Below are 17632 nucleotides of genomic sequence, written 5' to 3'. Positions count from 1 at the left end.
TTCAATTGCACCCTGGCCCTCTTGGTCACGTCAGCTGTGATTTGGGGTTCAATGAAGTGATCGACAAAAGGATGAAAAGACAATGAAGGACTGAATGTAAAGGGAGGTGCCATAACTTCTGGCTCGTTACGCTCACATTCCTAAACAACCACTGATGATGGGAGCGGCCCGATTCACAGCCAATTCAAACCAGTCTAATTGTATACGTTAATTATGCTGCCTGTGAAAAGAATGAATCTTTTGTTTGTGAAGATGAACATGTTAAACGGGGAGGCAGGATTTTTGGAACAAGTGGCTCAAAGTTTGAGTCTCGTGGCAGACAACTGGTTGTTGGAGAGGCGCTTGTCTGCATCCTGGCTATGACGCTATGTAAGATCCCACCGGGTTGTCACAAGGCTTTTCCACAAAGCAACAACGAGGCGCTCTAAAGCAGCCACAGCGTCTGGCTGTCAAGTCCTGCTTTTTTTTTTTCTTCCGGCCCCCACCCCCCCCCCCACCCCTCCATTTTTCTCTGCGTGACGTGTGCGAACTCACAGCTGATTACGAGGTGCTCTAAAGTGGCTCTGCTGTTGGACTAAAGGGATGATGCATTTTTGAGGCAACTGCACTGGATTGAGTGGAGGGAGAGGACTCAGGACATACATCCAAGTCTGTCCCGGGGTGGCGTTTTAGTGAGGGGCACCTAAAAAAAAAAGGATTGAAAAAAATCAGAATACCAGAAATGCTGAAAAGCAATTTAACGTGATATTTTCACAATTGTGGTGTGCATAGGTCTCTGTCTTTGCAGGGGTTTTCTGAAGCTATTTTCAAACATTGACTATGTATTCAGAAACAAAAATGTGAATTTACTTTCCACTGAGTAAAATAAATACATTGAAGGAATCCCTTTTGGTTCTCAGAAATGCGTCTTGTGTAACAACATACAAAGAATTTTAAAAAATTGATTGTCAACATTAAAACAATCACTTTGCTTTGTTACATTCGAAGAAAAATGTCTACTGGCACCATGACTCATATCAACTTTATTCAAGACAGGAATCCTAACACGAGTTGGCGTCACATCAATGAATATTGAAAGTCGGTGTTCACCTTACCTGCCGGACAGCACCGCAGCTTGGATCTGCTCCGCTTACGTCTGCGTGTGCATGCGTCTCATGACTACTAGAGTAAACATTACAGTCGTGACGATGATGTCATCCCGGAAGTCCACACACTGCTGAAGGATAGTGTTACACATTAGCACGCACGCGAGCACACACACACACACACAAGTTTACAGAATTGTTTTCATCATATTTTCATGTGAAGGCAGCAAATTAAAGGCCCACGGGCCAGTTGTGGACGGCTATTGTCAGTTTCTCATTTGACGCAATTCCTGTTTCTATCTGTGGCTAAGAACAATAAAGCACCGCAAATAAAAGTCATAGAGAACAATTGACCAGTTCGCCAGTCAACTGCAGAGCACATACCAAAGACAAACAACACATTGGTTGCACATCTCCACTCAACTCTGCTCCATTTCTCGAGCGCTTTAAAACAACCACCGCCGTACACAACGTTCTTGCAAATGGGGCAAAATTTATTTAGACAACAACAAACAACAAAGCAATGAATTAATCACCAAGATAGTAGAAAGCACAAAAACAGTCAAATAAAAATCAATCCTCATGCTGAGTCAAAAGCCAAAGAATAAAAATAAGTTTTAAAAATGGGCAGTGAGGAGCCTTGCCGGACGTTCAGCGGGAGAGAGCGACCGGCAACGGAAAAGGCTTGATCCCTCGGTACCTCTAATAGCGTCTGGTCAGGTGCGGAGAAGCTCAGAGAGGTAAGGCGGGGCCAGGCCATTTCAAGATTTGAAAAAAAGAACCAGTGAAGGGATGCCCGAGTAGGAGTTACATGCTCCCTCTGACGAATACTAGTCAAGAAGCGAGCGGCAGCATTCTGGACCAACTGGAGACGCTTGATGGAGGATTGGCAGACTTCAAAGTGCGTTACAGTAATCCAACCGAGATGTGACTGAGGCATGAATAACTGTTTCAAAGTACTCTTGAGAAAGGAGAGGCTTGACTTGAGCCAGCTTCCTAAGATGAAAGAAGCTGTCTTTGACAAGCTCCTCATCACGACACCCATTTGTGATTGACGCTGTCAATGAGCTGTTCATTGATTCCCGTTTGTGCTTGTTGTGTTGGAAGGCGAGAAGGCACATTATGCCAATGGAAACATCCTCGCTCATAACCATGGTAACCAACATCAGGCGCCATTCAGCATTCACCCTTCCTGAACTTGTGAATTCCTCCGCAACGGTGGAAGTCAGAAACCGACCAAACCATTTAGCTTGTTTTGGTGAGAGGGTGAGTCGTCATCAGGCAGTAACGAGGAGCTCATGCTCAATAGCAGGGTGTACTTTCGTCTCATCCAAAAGTAATTGAAAATATCTCAACCATGATCTGAACGCGTCATCATCATCATCATCAAGTGTTCACTGCTAACCTCGCACACATACTAGAAGGATTCTTTCAGCAGCCTGCTGACTCTTTGGTTTTTCTCCTCCTCTAGTGTTTGTTAAGACATTATTCCATCACAGCAGTCTAGACACACACACACACACGTACATCTCTCTCTCTCTATGTATAATCCACACTGAAGTGCAGCTCTCTGACACTGTCACTAAATGTGTGTGAGAAAAGCTAACACACACCCGCACACACACACGTTTAATGACAGCTTATTTCTGGAGCGTCTCCCATAGCGACCAGTTTGAGTTTGGTCGCCCCGGTGATAGGGCTGCAAAGCAACAGAAAGCAGACGGAGAAAGAGCGAGACAGAGAAAGCCAACAGAGGAGAAGAAACTCTACGGTGGGCTCGACTCAAGAGTTGAAAGGTCACTCTTGGCCTCGGGGCTCCATTCAGTGGACTCTCTTTTTGGACTGTGAACAGCCGCAAGAGTAACAAGTAGAGTTGCATTGACTGAGGTCTTTTTTTTTTTTTTAATAAATCATGTTCTGCCACTCTACGTTCTGGTAGTCATGCTAGCAAGCTGCTTTTATTTCTTTATTTTACTTATCAATGTCTTGAACCCTTTTAAATGTACTTTTATGTGGAGCACGTTGACTTAGCTTGCTTGTGAATTGGACTCCAATTAAAGATGCCTTGCTTGCCTCTAGCAAAACAAAAATCAAAATCTCTAAGAGCATCACGAACTATTAGCAGTGGATGGCTGATAACGACGGCTGAAATCACACACAAGACAATTCGACAATTGCGCATTGACCGCTTACAGTGCACAAGCCGCAAGAACAGTCAGCAGCATTGCATGTGATTTGCAGGATGAACAGTGAAAACTCAACGAGCTGGAGGTCTTTTCTTTCGCAAGCTGCTCACTGGCACGCCACAACTCTCCATCGCCATGGCGACCAAACCTTCTAAGTCACTCACGGAGAACCTCGTTCCTCTCACCTTTACCGCAACAAAGGGCCCCCGGGGTCTGAATGCTTTTATTATGAAATGCAGGTCCCACTTCCTCGCATCTGACCACCTTGAAACACTGAAAGCAAATGTGACTTGTTTTGTTGAACGCTCAACTAAAAACAATTAGCGCTCATTTAAGACGTTTTTTTTTTTTTTTAAATATTTCAATGGGATTAAAACTACAATAGGAAATGCTCACGCGCAGCCGTGCGGAGTGAAAGAATGCCTGGGAACAGAACGTCAGTGAGGAGCAGTTATTCATTTGCTAATTTCATCGACAATGCAACAATACATTCTCATTAGTGATGCAGTTAAAGGGGCGTGTGTTTGCGTGTGCGTGAGAGAGAGTTAAAGGGGGCGCACTGCAGGAACATTCCTGCAGTGACGATATTATCTGTGCTTCTTCATCTTGTGCTGCGCTGTCGGCGACTGCTCACTTCGCTGCTTGATTTATGTGTTGCCTGTATGCTTCTCCCATCCAAAATCTGAATCTTCTTGCAGTTCTTCTCGTTTACTCAAAGTCCTCCAGGACGGGTTCGTGTCCGGTGTCCTTGAGGAAGCGCAGCAGGTCTTGGGGCCTAATCCCCATTGTGGCGCTATTAGTCATGGGGTGAAAATAGACCATGTTGTGGCCCCCTTCCAGCAGGTCTCGGTCCAAGACCAAGGTGACGCTACAGTCCTTGTCGAAGAGCAGAGCCAGAGCCGTGGCGCATCCCTGGCCCACCTGAACCACACGCGTCAACATTACATCTTTAGGTTGAGCTGGCCTAGGGCTGTCACGAGCTAATATATATTTCTTTATGGATTATTCCATCAATTAATTGGCTCCGAATTTATTGATTAAAAAAAAATCGGATTCGTTTTTTTAGACATTTGCGATAGATGTTTTTTTAATGCCTAATGATGAAACTAAAAGAAATAATAAAGCAATAGTATTGGAGAGGGAGCGACGTGTAGACCTACCTGTTTGAAACTGAGAGTGAGTTACTTCTGGACTACCGATTAATGTGAAGGGCATTTTTGGCCGACCGTAACGCTCTCTTATAAATAACTTATGCTACCAATGTAGCAGCTGTGGGTAACGTTGGCTCGTTTACAGTGCTGAAGCTAGCGCAAGTGTGCGATTTTGTACGATGGCCTGTACGGCCCAGCATCAGTGAACTTCGGGTGGCCCAACACAATGACTTGGTGGCCTCAGACCATCGGGCCCCATTAATATCGGAGCCTGCGTGTTTCATCAAATAGAGGACCAAGCCAAATTCTAAACCAGAAGAAGAGAGAGACAAGGGCATATAGCTATTAGTTGGTTGTGTCACCTTAAGTTTGTCCAGCATGGTGGCCTCGTCTGCAAAGCGAAGGTTCCCGCTGCCCACCGACAGCTTCTTGGCCAGCTCATTCAGGTTCACCTGTACAGGAATAGAGAGGGTGGTCCTTGTTAGAGTCAACTGTCTGTAGTCCACTCAAAATTGTAGCAGTAATTGAGGAGTAGAGATGAGAAAACGGATGCTGGACGATGCTCCAGGCCTCACCTGTCGGTCGTGACGCGTCGACACCAACCACAAAGTTTTCTTCTTTTTGTCTTTGAGGAAAAGGTTCTTGGAGACGGCGCCGCTCACGTCCTGGAGGTGAGGCATCATCGCTTCCACTGTGAAAACCTCACAAACAGAAGGAGGACAAATGTGAACACAAACTAATCATTGGCTAGAATCGTGTATAAAGGCGCATGAAGTTTTTTTTTTTTTCACACTTCACAAGCAATTTATAGGCAACACGGGGCGATAGTGCTTGGCAAGTCTGCTTCACAATGGGAACGTTTTCAAATGTCCCCTAAGTAGACGACATGGTCTCCTCGCGCTTTCGCCATTCACGTTCTAAAATGATGTTGTGGCGCCCCCTGCTGGAGACGGCTCGTCAGAAGGCGCAAACGTGTACCAAAGTTCAGTGTTACAAGTAATGCAAGTATAAACCTCAAGAGGAGTTCTATTTTCATAAACTTGTCACAAATGTATTGTCTTAAATGTTGGTCGCTCTGCGCGCGAAAGTGAAACACTTGGGCGACAACGCACTCGACATGTCAAACTTCATTCAGGTGGCGAGAGGCCAAACTCCATCGGAAAACGCAGCATTTGTCACTTTGCATTACTTGTGAAGGCAATTTCAAGAACAATGCAGGCTAAAAATTGGAATTGGATCTTAAATTAATATCACAATATGATCGGCATATGAGTTCGCCGAATAAAACATTCGGTTTCCATTTTAGAGTGCCAACTCGTGACGGATCTTCGTAGAAGGAAGACGGATGGCCAAAAGCTAAAATTATTTCACCAGAAAATACACCTAAATATAGATTTGAGATCGCCGAATTAACTGAGGAGTTCCCATTGATCCAAAGGTGTTGTCAAACGTGAATAAGGGTTTAGTTTAATCTGACAGTAGGCAGGCACACACTAAACGTTAACATTTTATTGACGTTCCATTCCTTGGTTCTTCTCACTTAATTTACGCGCGTTTGTTTATTTCCTCAACAGCATTGACAAATGAATAATACGTTGTTTGATTTGGGGACTTTTGCAGTTCTCTGCCACGTTGAATGATAGTGTGTGGGCGCGTGTGTGTGTGCCTTGTTACCGGCGGGTGTTCCACGCAGGTCGTCTGGATGTTTAAAGATTCCAAACGTTTCTCCAGTTCTGCCCGCAGCTCCTCGGACATCTTAAATATATCTTTTTATTCAAATAAATGTGTTTAAAAAGGACGACAGTTAGAAAACCGCTTGCTCAGCCGCCTCGCTCCCTCTTCCTTGCTGTCAATGTTTTCTTGTTCATTTGGCGACTGCAGTGCTCTCTTTGCTATGTACTGCCACCCACTGGAGACTTTCTGCAAACGCTTCTCGTTGAACCTCGCGTGATCTAACCGAAAAAGCGCCAGAGTGCACTTTGACGTCAATTCCAGTCGACAGCAGAGGATGTTAAAACGGCTTGGTCCACCGATGCACTATTGATCAAATTACCATGTTTATATTACTGGGGGTACACATAACATATTATTGCCTCAAAAAGTTTGACTTGTTCATTTAATTTTGTTTTGCCGAACCTCTCCTTCCTGCTCGAAAGATGTCCGCTCTCTTTGTTGTGATTGCTGTTTTTCTCGATTGAAAACGCCCCCGCCCCAGATAAATAAATAAAAATCACATTTTAAGCGGACATACACCCTTGAATCTTCTTTTTTTGTTCTTTTTTGTCGCACGGTTTGATGAGAACATGCGGCCCCGTTCCACTTCCACCTGAATGGAAACCAGGCTCACGTACGACATCGACCCACTTTGGCGAGGTCGGCGCGTCTGTCGACGAAGCTGGCAACCTTTTAGCAAATGAACAGCGGATAAATGTCGTGTGATTTGGGTCGATTGAGGGGAGGCGGCAAAATGGGAGGGGGAAAAAAAGGTCATTGCGAATGTCCCTCAACAATGGATACGAGACTAAGAATTAACATCGCCGATCGAGGTTGTTGTGGGTGTAGAATCGATTTTTTCCAAATCTTGTTCTTGGGCTGTATGTTCTTTTCATCATTTCAATAAACTATTTTCCTTCCTATGACCAAATGTCTTCAATTCTTTTGTTTGTAACTGCCTTTGAATGTCGTATTTTTAACAAGCGGGAGCCCATTTTCTTGCCTTGTTTATAGACTAAAGTGCATCATGAAGTAGACGTCAAACAGCTTCATAGCAATCACGTCATTGTCTCAATTTACACGTGGCGCATTTCCAGCTCTGCAGATACAATAATAATAATAATAATAATGCATTTTATCTATAAGCGCCTTTCAAGAAACCCAAGGACACTTTACAATAACAAAAACAATAAAACACAATGGACATGAATGATCCCGACTACTCACCAAACTCAAAAATAACGGTAAAGACATCCGATTGACAATAAAGTTGTCTTCAATTCAATTCAATTGTTCTGAAACATTTACACATTCATACACGGCTCCTAACTAACACCGTTAATTTTGTTGTCTGCTCTTGGGTGAATTCAAAATAGTTGGTACACCCTGGCACTTTAGATCACAGATCCCTCTGGTGTATTGTGACAATAATGACACACCTTGCATTGGCATAAATGTCATTTGCGGAATGGTGGGGTGGCACCCAAGCGCCCTCTAGTGGCCTGCTCCCCTCCACTGGTAGCCTGCCATAATGGCTGAAATGACTCGACTGCACACACAATGGAGTCCACAATGACCTTCAAGTGTCTCCGTCTCCCAGCTGTCAATCACCGTGTCCTACATTCCAGTCTACTCACGCCCAAGCAATGATGAACTGGCATCCACGGTTACCGTGGCGACCATACCTACACCAAGGTGAGGCAGATTATCGCTCCATCTCAGACGAGCGTGACTGTTCGCCGTCCCAAGGTCATTTCAATGTTGCGTAAAGAACCATCAATTTAGGATTTGGACAGGTTTCGCCTATTTGCGTGCGTTTATTGAATCTATATGCGGCAAGCCCTGCCGAACAAGGTGGAAACGTTGCAGTTGATTTTGTATCATCATCAAATGTTTCATTGTGTGTAGTGAATCAGTACAATCATCATTTCACTCTTTATCCCCGTGACAGTGCCACTGATGGTTGTCTTTTGTAAATGCGTGGCCTACAGGCGTGCATGTGTCGGTGGACCACATTGGAAGGTGTTCCAAATGAAGCGGCCGCTCGCTCGCTTTGTTTTGGTTTGATTCCAGCTTTTTGTCCTCATCTCCTAATGTCCTCTGCTGCTTTGACACAGTGAGCCACCGACACAGCTCCCCCTGCCCCCCCCCCCAGCACACAGACTTGTGCGTGTGCGTGTTTGCGTGCGTTTATAGTCCCTCATATAAAGTCCACCCGGGTGGAGGTGAAGTCTTTTTCTATCGAAGGATTCCTGTCTTGTTGAAGTCATGAAGATGCCGATGGAAGGCTTGTCTTGTTTTTGTCTGTGAACTTAGTGTATATCAAATACAACTTTTCTTTTTCTCCGCCATTTGGAAGGTGAGCGTTTTGGAGTCTCTTTATCATCTTTGGGGCCTCTTCAGGTAAAGTCAGACTTGGAGCTCATCAAAAACCGCCTTGATTTGCAACTTTCTTTCAAACCGGGCTGAGTCATAAAATAAAATCTCCATTTTGGTTCACAAAAGTGAAGAGATGCAATTTCGGGAGGAAATGCCCAAGGGCTGAATGAAATCATGTGGAAACGTGGAATGATGAGAAATGATGTGGAAAGCTCTGACCAGTTTGAAGTTGGAAGGTTTGAATCAAGAAATGTGGAAGTTGGAGCTGAAAATGCAAAAATGGTACATTTCTGTCTTTTATTTTGCCACAATAGGACATTTCAGTCATGAGAATGCGGTCTGGGGGGTTTAAAGTGGGAATGATTTGAATTAGTCAAAAAACTGTGGATACCAGAGGTGAATTTATAAACAATGCTGAATTCAAGGCATTTATTCGGAACATTTGGAGAAACGGAATATGGTAAGAAGTTGGAAATTGGAATGGCACTAAATGTGCAAGATGCGTGAAAACCGGAAGTTACAACATGGGGATTGTTATTTAGAGAATGGGACTTGGTAGCAAAAAGCCAGATGAACATGTTGAAGTTTCAATGGTGTGAATTTGGTCTAGAAATGTGCGCGTGCGTGTGTGTGTGTGTGTGTGTGTGTGTGTGTGCATTTATGTTTGTGTTCGTGTGCGAGCGTGTATCGCTGCTGTGCGCTTACATATTAGAGAGAGTGTGTTGCGTGAGTTTGTGCGCGCGCCTCTGTGTGAGTTCGCGTGTTTTCGTGCGGGTGTGTAAAGTCGTGTAAGTCGATGTATGCAAATAATGATCTGCGCGCGCGTGTGTAATGAAAGGTAAAAGATGCGCATAGACTTGAGCGTCGCACGTGTTGACTGTGCAGTGGGCGCCAAGAGGAGGCGGAGGAGGAGGTGGAAGAGGAGAGCGAGAGGACAATGAGCGCCACGCGCCACCACGCCTTTGTCTCCCGCAACATCACCGGCGGGAGCCACGCCTGGACCGCCGCCACCCTCACCGGCTCCGGCTCCGGCTTGGGCTCTCCCGCCGACGCGTTCGGGCCCTCCGAGCTGCAGATCGCCGCCGAAGCGTCGCCGACGGTGAGTCCAACTTTGCGCTCCCGAACTCCATCGACAATGAGCGTCATTTAAGGCTCGCCCGCTTTCCCGGCGTCACGCGTGAGCGGACAAGGAAAAACGAATGGGATGAAAGTTATCAAGGGATGTCCGTATTCACTTCGGCTGATAAATAACATGAGTTTTACATGTTTTCACGAAAGCAATGAGACTGATGTAGAATGTGGAAGTGAGCCTCCAGAAAGGTCTGACCGGTGACGCCAGAGCACCAACATGCGTCAAACAGGTGTTAGATTTTTGGATTGGCACCTGAACATTGAATCGACACGATTAAAAGCTTGATATCAAAGAGATGCATGATGTTATCGACACGATCAGTGGATGAGAGCGAGCTCTGCGGCGCATATCGATCACATGAAGGGAAACTTCCGTGCCCTACTTTACTGTGGACGCTGCATGCACAGCCATCCGTCAGCACGAAACACACTCAACTTTACTTTAGTAATACTTGAACACACGATCATTTGAAGAAAAGTCTAGAAACAATGTGCGTGACTAGCGGTACGTGCAGGGGGATTGCAAATTTGCCCCCCCCCCCCCCACACACACACAGAACATTTCCGAAGGCTTCTCTGTCCTAAACGCAACCAAAAATGTGAAATGTGAAAGCAAGTCTTGGGAGTGCCTTTAAGACTTGTCTGAGAATGTCACTGACAGACCTGGAACTCTTTTCAGACTTGGGTCAAATGACCCGCAAGGTAGCAGCTGTCAACTGGCAATGGAGGACATGCGCCGACCGGAAAATGGGACTGAAAAGCCCACAAAAACAAACAAACAAACAAACAAAACCTTTTTGTAAGACTCGGCTCTTGTGATGTGGTCACGGCTTCAGATCCGACTGGAAAATAGCAACGGATTCCTTGTATAGTAAGATTTGAATGAGTAGACTTTGTCATGGAAGGGATGGGGCCTCCGATGCCAATGTCAAGGCTCCTGATGTCTCAAGGACTTTGGATCGGACGCTTTGAGACCGTGGAAGCGAGCCATGTTACACGATCGACCCCGAGCGCGACCCACTTTGCACCCACATCATCGATTGAAAGCAGACGTCGAATTGTTAGTCGAGAGTTCGCGGCACCACTGTGATGGACAACCAATAGCCGTAATAGCATTAGCGTGTTGAGACTCCGAAACTGGGCTCAGTGATAATATTGGCTTCTTTCGCATTGCACTTCGAAGCCGTCTTTTTCTGACTCATTTGGGAGAGTCCCCGAGAAGGAGTTTGAGTTTTGGGGAGCGAGGGGGGAGGGCCAACCATTTGTCAGAAGGTTGATAAACAACGATACCAAAAGGGCCGTTGCGTGCAACGGGCGACAACTCGCGCCGTCAACTTTGTTTTGAGAAAAAGTTCTTATCTCCAAAGTTCATTTCGTCCCCTCGGCTCAGCTTTCATCCTTTCACATTCCCACTCGGGAACTCTGGGAAATGGACACTCTCGCAGAGAGACGTTTTTTTAAATCAAGTGGTCCATTATTCCCGCAGGAGGAATTAAGGAGGAACTTCTCCTCTGTCCGACCTCCATTTTAGTTCATTGTAGCTGAAATGGAGACAAGAGACGGGCGGCTTGGATTTTGGCTGAAAAGATAGCGACTCTGCAGAGAGATTCATCATTCATTCATCGCTGATTAGCCAGACGGGGTAACGGGAAGGCTTCCCACTGTGCCGAATGTTCATGTGATTACATCAAGGAGCGCCTCATTTCCATTCAACCCGGATAAATGGCAAGGCGGCTTGCAAGGAAGCGGCTCGCTAATAACATGTTTAGTACTCATCGCGGGCCCAATACTCCGACCTCTTTGAACGTTCCAGCCCTGTTTGATAATCACAGTGGACAGTTTCATAAGTATAGCAACCGGGAAAGAGGTGCAATCCCAATGACTCATAATGGGCATGTCCACCAAATTTCATGCAGTCACAGTTATCCACTTCAGGTGAATTGTCCATCTTGTCCTCCAGGTGGCGATGGCACCTCGGGCCGCCCACCCGTTCCCCACCGTGGACGTGCCCGACCACGCCCACTACACCATCGGCTCCACCATCCTCGCCATCGGCATCACCGGAATAGTCGGCAACTTCCTGGTCATCTACGCTTTCAGCAGGTGGGACGCCACGAAATGTGGTCCCGGCGACACAATGGCGATTTGTCGCCGGGACCCATCGTGTGTGTGCGTGTGTGTGTGTGTGTGTGTTCAGGAGCCGCAGCCTGCGCACCCCGCCCAACATGTTCATCATCAACTTGGCCGTCACCGACCTGCTGATGTGTGTCACTCAGGCGCCCGTCTTCTTCACCAGCAGCATGCATAAGAGGTGGATCTTTGGCGAGAAAGGTACGCACATCCCGGATTGATCACCACGCAGGGCACAGATACATCAACAATGGACGAAAAGTGCAAAAGTGACAAAATGGTCGAAATATGCGAGATGGACCAAATATGTGCGACATGAAAACAAATAGGTGTTGCTTTGACGTAATGTGTGCTCGGTCTTGACGTGTCTTTGCGTGCGTGTGTGTGGCAGCGTGCGAGCTGTACGCCTTTTGCGGCGCCCTGTTTGGAATCTGCTCCATGATCACGCTGACGGTGATCGCCGTGGACCGCTACTTCGTCATCACGCGACCCCTGACCTCCATCGGTGTGTTGTCGCGCAAACGGGCACTCGCCATCCTGGCGGCGGCGTGGGCGTATTCTCTGGGGTGGAGCCTGCCGCCCTTCTTCGGATGGAGTGAGCACGCACGCACGCACGCACGCACGCGTGCGGCCATGCTAAAGAAATTACATATGATGATCCAATCGGCAAAATCGACACACTTGACAATGAGCTGCATCCCAACTACAATGAGTGTGTGCGTGTGCGCGCGCGTGTGTGCGTCAGGCGCGTACGTGCCCGAGGGCCTGCTGACGTCGTGCACGTGGGACTACATGACGTTCACGCCATCGGTGCGAGCGTACACCATGCTGCTGTTCATCTTCGTCTTCTTCCTGCCGCTCCTCGTCATCGTCTGCTGTTACGTCTTCATCTTCAGGGCCATACGCGACACCAACAAGTCAGTTGCTAGTCCGACACGCACGTCTGCGTGTTTTCTTGATTCCTCCCAAAATAACATCCCATCCAATCAAATATTATGCGAGTTTATTTTGAATAATAATTGTTGCTTCATTGAAAAATTCTCATTGTGAAATGTCTTTCACAATTAAGGATTTAAACCTCATGTTCAGGTTGAGTCTTTTTTGCAAAATGTGCCTCTCAAACTCAAATGGCATTTTTGAAAGCAAGTTCAGCTTTATCGCGAGCGGCGATTTCGAAAGAAACCTCAGAGGCTTTGGCGTCCGAAGGATTGCGAGTGTTTTCCTCAGCCGTGCGTGTGGTTGTAGGGCGGTGGGCAAGATGAGCGGCAGCGGCGTGCACGCCCACGTGGCCTCTCGCGACTCCACCAAGTCCTTCCACCGGCTGCAGAACGAGTGGAAGATGGCCAAGATCGCTCTCATCGTCATCTTGCTCTACGTGGTCTCTTGGTCGCCGTATTCCACCGTGGCGCTCACCGCCTTCGCCGGGTAAAGCCGAGGCCGGCGTGCCGTTTTTTTGGGGTTCAGGAAAAAGCGGGACGCGCCAAGCGAGATACTTGGTTGCGGTCGGCCGGCGTGCGATTCTTGTTGTCTTCTGTGCAGGTACGCTGACATGTTGACACCCTACATGAACTCGGTGCCCGCCGTCATCGCCAAGGCCTCGGCCATCCACAACCCCATCATCTACGCCATCACGCACCCCAAGTACAGGTAGGAGAGTCCACACCTGACCAAGTTTGACCTTCTTTGGCCGCATTCTTTCCGGCGCTCGATGACACGATCCCGGCAGGGATCCCCCGCTTGGCTACGACTGTCGCCCAAAGAGACCGACCGACGGCGTACCACTTGTTCACAGTGCTGCTCTCTGCCTATTTTTGTTTTTTCCTGTCAATACTTTCAGGTGTTAACCCCACTCAGTTGACCTAAATGTTAACTGGGCTGGAGAAGAACACACGCACGCACAAATACACACGTGCAAGTCACATCGTTGTGGGATAAAAAGGGTTTAAAACGTGGTCAGCGTCACTTTGCTGATTAAAGTTTGGCACCGCGGAGCGATCCGAAGCTCATTTTACACAGAAGCCATCAAAGTGGAATCCTTCCATCCGTCCATTTTCGAGAGCGCTTATCCTGTTCGCGGACACTTGACTTTGGTCCAAATGACTCAACTCCACTCACCTCGATTTCTCGGGCACTTGAAAACAACCACCGCTGTATACAAAGTGCTGTACATGGAGCAAGAAGAATTCATACAACAAAGGTATCAAACTCAAGGCCCGGGGGCCAGATGTGGCCCGCCACATCATTTTAAGTGGCCCGCGAAAGCAAATAAAAAATGACACCTTCCATGATACTTAGGAAGTTATAATGTGGCCCGCGAGAAAAATGAGTTTGACACCCCTGCCATACAACAACAAATAATAACCCCCCCCCCCCCAAAAAAATAAAAAAACAATCACTTGATAACAACGACAGGAGAAAGCAGTAAAACGTTCAAACTAAAAATCAAGTCTCATGCTGAGTCAAAAGCCAAAGAATTGGTTGGGGGTTCAATCACCAGCCATCGCAACCGCAAGATACCGAACCCCTGCATCAATATCATCAGCAGGTAAATGAGGAAATGGGTGTAGAGCGCTTTGAGTAGCTGAGTTAGAAAAGCGCTACACACGGAACAACTCATTTATCATTCATCAACTGTGTATCAAGGGCGCCGCATCTCAACTACAATGAGTGCGTGTGTGTGTGTGTGTGTGTGTTGTTCAGGGTGGCGTTGGCCAAGTACATCCCGTGTCTCGGCACTCTTCTGTGCGTGCGTCCTCTGGACCTTCGCTCGGCTAGCAGCAGTTTCATGTCCACGCGGCGCTCCACCGTCACCAGCCAGACCTCCGACATCAGCGCACACTTCCGACGACACAGCAAGAGTCGCCTCTCCTCGGTCTCCGACAGCGAATCGGTGAGCCCGCTGCATCGTGCCAACCATTTGTCCCGTAGCGGGGTCCCAAGTCAGCGGGGAGCCATGGAAGTCTCTCCAGTTTGGAGGTTTTTCGGTGGTATGTGCCTGGCACGTTTCCGACATCCAGGAGGCATCCTAACCAGATGCCCGAGCCGCCTCATCCGGCTCTTCTCGACGAGGAGGAGCAGATGGAATGCCAATCAAGACAGCCAAACAACATCCGCCTCCCGTAGGAACCTTTTCGAAGAGAAGCTTTTTAACCACCTCGCTGACCTCAATCCCGGAGATTGGAGAGGCCACCTTTCACTTTGTCGTCCACATTTGTTGAATTTGTGGAGACGTTTTACAACTGCACCGCTATCATTACATTTCTGCTTTTTTTTCCATCTGACAATCAACAATTTCTCCACTGTAATGAATCCCTCAGCATTCACACATTCGCAATTAAGAGTGGGGAGGGGGGGTTTTTGGACAGGGTTTAACAGACACGGAGGCGGACCTGACCAGTCTCAGCTCCCGGCCCGCCAGCCGCCAGGTGTCCAATGACATCGGCAGGGACACGGCGGGATTGGCCGAATTCAAACCGTCGTCCAGCTTCAAGGGAAAAATGAAGAATCACGACTCGGGAATCTTTGAGAGGGTCAGCCGGCGATAACTATCGTGTTGTTGACGTCACTGTTTGTTTGGGAGAAACCTTTGACCTCGATCTTTGTGCGTTTGTTTGTCCTGGCGTAGACATCTTTTGACACGGACATTTCCATGATTGGCATCGGCGAACGCGGCAGCATTCCTAACGTGAGTATCGAACAACATATAATATATAATAACCTACCCTGTAAAAAAAAAAAAGAATCAGATTGTGAAGCTTACCGTTTGCGTTGTACACCTTAACCTTTTGTCCACCGGCAGAGTGGCGACTTGGGAGACGCTCACGCGAGCAGAAGCGTGCTAAGTCGTATCCCGAGCATCGTCATTACCACGGAGTCCAGCCCCTTCCTCCCCATCGGACGCAGCGGCTCACGCTACACCCGGGCCAAGGCCACATACAGCAGCACGGGGGCCGGCTCTGGATGAAGCACGAGATCGGTTCGCTTTCCATCGGAATCTTTGAAACGCACACACACGCACATACACGATGACACAAACACGGAAATTTGCTTTGTGTTGATCCTCTTAAATAGCGAGCACGCTCCATATACATGTACATGTAACGTTAATTTTTTTATTTGTGTGTATTTGTTGCTGTTGGTTTTGTGGGGTTCTTGTCTCAGTGATTACAGTCGAACCTCGTTTCGGCGTACCCCTTTTACAATGTTTCCGCCGCTAAAACATTCACATAGGCCTTTGTGACAACGAACCGTGGGAAGCTAACTGCCGCCGCGACTTTGTTCAAGAACAAAATGTCCAGCGCGGGATTTCCCTCCTTTGCTTAGCAACCTTAGCGATTGACCCGGTACGTACCGGTGGCACGGCGCACATGGTCTGAAAACACGTCTGGTAAACGGAAGCAAATCTCGCTGTCTGTGAAGGCTGAAATTGTCTCTCACTTACGAAAGGGAGTCTCCCAGACCAAGCTGGGCCGAGACTACGACTTTGGAAATCATTGACCATCGCCCGTAATGCATTGGCAACCAAATCATGGCAGAGTTCGAGGCCAACAGATTGAAAACTGACCGTCAACGGCTTCGGGGCGCGCCACATCCTGAACTTCACTTTTCACTTGCTGACTGAATGTTTTCAGAGATGAAGTAGGAACGCAAAAGTTGTTTGTTTCATGTTTAATAAAATATTTATTTTTTTCTTCATAAAGTGTACACGTATTTAGAATTGACATATTAATACTGTAATACATGTTCATTTTTTTTTTACATCTATAAGTGCTCATACTGTATTATACATCGTATTGGAACGGTTTTCAACTAACTACCGTTATCACGGACATATTTGTGATGTCCCTCGAGGTACGTTGTAACGAAGTTTCGACTGTATGTTTATTTGCCCTTTCTTCATCAGTTTGAATGTTTCCATGACAACGAACGTGTGTTGGGAGCAAGGATTGGGACTGTTTTATCCTCACGAGAGTCAAGAGTTTAATTTGACTTTTCATAACCTTTCATCCCTAAAATGTGAACTAGAACATTGTGTATTATACACTTACTATCCCTCATGTAAAATCACATTTAATATGTTGTTTCTTAGACCTACTGTATATCTACGTTCACGTCACTATTTGCTTTTATTTTTATGAATAAAAACAAACAAACAAACAAACAAACAGCCTTTTTTGCTCCCAGTTCAGCCATTACGATGATGCTTTATTTCTGTATTATAGTCCAAATCTAAAGACATGAACACAATGTGGACACACAGGCTTCGGGATACAGTAGCTTCTTCCACAGCCATCTAGGTTAAAAACACATTGTCAAATCAACTCCAATGTACGAGAGACAAAAACATGAATGAAAATTGGAATGGTCCTGTGGTCGAGGAGTGTCGTGGTGCTGGTCACCAGTCAATGCCACAATGGACCGGTCGCTAGTCGATAGCAGATCATATTTAGATAAACTGAACCGGTCGCCAGTCAATTTCAAGGCACGTAGAGGCAAACAACGGACAGATGACTCATGTCAGGGCAACCGTTTCTCAATGTCACGCAGAGTCCAGTCTCGTGAACTATGCGGTCTTTCTAAGAATGTCGTAAGGAAGCAACTTCCTATGAACGCTAGTCTCTTTATCATTGGAATGGCTGGGTACTTTTCTTTTTACGCATGCTGTCAATTGGAAGAGGACTTGGGCAGTGACCGATCACAAGAACGGACAAGAACGGCAATAGAGAAATGGCTATAGATTAGCAATGGCCTGGTCACGAGCACTGCACATATACAAAAAATGGATTGGTCGCTACAGTTCATGGCAGAGCACCGAAAGAGAAACAATGGACATTAATGTGCTCGTGTATCACGCTGC

The 17632-nt window shown here is 46.9% G+C and overlaps 2 protein-coding genes across 3 annotated transcripts; one reads left to right on the top strand and one right to left on the bottom strand.

Moving 5' to 3' along the window:
- Nucleotides 1-1558: 1558 nt before the first annotated feature.
- prorsd1 (prolyl-tRNA synthetase domain containing 1) lies at nt 1559-6285 on the bottom strand. 2 transcript variants are annotated; one of them, XM_086122769.1, is made up of 4 exons: nt 6097-6285; nt 4998-5123; nt 4785-4874; nt 1559-4192 (listed from the first exon to the last, which is right to left on the bottom strand). In XM_086122769.1, the coding sequence occupies exons 1-4, from the start codon at nt 6175-6177 to the stop codon at nt 3980-3982; spliced, it is 510 nt and encodes a 169-aa protein (XP_085978895.1). In that variant the 5' UTR covers nt 6178-6285; the 3' UTR covers nt 1559-3979. The 2 variants fall into 2 exon arrangements, with proteins under 2 accessions (XP_085978895.1, XP_085978896.1); XM_086122770.1 differs by having other exon boundaries at nt 4998-5113; nt 6097-6276.
- Nucleotides 6286-8371: 2086 nt separating this feature from the next.
- LOC147198789 (melanopsin-A-like) lies at nt 8372-16930 on the top strand. The gene is made up of 12 exons (XM_086122503.1): nt 8372-8538; nt 9400-9613; nt 11606-11748; nt 11843-11976; nt 12167-12370; nt 12521-12692; nt 13021-13200; nt 13315-13422; nt 14476-14665; nt 15141-15305; nt 15401-15460; nt 15575-16930. The coding sequence occupies exons 2-12, from the start codon at nt 9452-9454 to the stop codon at nt 15737-15739; spliced, it is 1683 nt and encodes a 560-aa protein (XP_085978629.1). The 5' UTR covers nt 8372-8538; nt 9400-9451; the 3' UTR covers nt 15740-16930.
- The last annotated feature ends 702 nt before the right edge of the window (nt 16931-17632 follow it).

The sequence above is a fragment of the Hippocampus guttulatus genome, chromosome 10 (assembly GCF_054856545.1).
Source record: "Hippocampus guttulatus isolate MCC_2025c chromosome 10, RoL_Hgut_1.0, whole genome shotgun sequence".
Taxonomy (NCBI): Eukaryota; Metazoa; Chordata; class Actinopteri; order Syngnathiformes; family Syngnathidae; genus Hippocampus; species Hippocampus guttulatus.
This window is presented reverse-complemented; position numbering and strand designations above follow the sequence as displayed.

Coding starts and splice junctions, on each gene's coding strand:
- LOC147198789 (XM_086122503.1), top strand. CDS start 9,452: ATGAGCGCCACGCGCCACCACGCCTTTGTCTCCCGCAACATCACCGGC. Junction 9,614..11,605: donor CCGCCGAAGCGTCGCCGACG/GTGAGTCCAACT, acceptor CTTGTCCTCCAG/GTGGCGATGGCACCTCGGGC. Junction 11,977..12,166: donor GTGGATCTTTGGCGAGAAAG/GTACGCACATCC, acceptor TGTGTGTGGCAG/CGTGCGAGCTGTACGCCTTT.
- prorsd1 (XM_086122769.1), bottom strand. CDS start 6,177: ATGTCCGAGGAGCTGCGGGCAGAACTGGAGAAACGTTTGGAATCTTTA. Junction 4,875..4,997: donor CGACGCGTCACGACCGACAG/GTGAGGCCTGGA, acceptor ATTCCTGTACAG/GTGAACCTGAATGAGCTGGC. Junction 4,193..4,784: donor CCATGCTGGACAAACTTAAG/GTGACACAACCA, acceptor CGTGTGGTTCAG/GTGGGCCAGGGATGCGCCAC.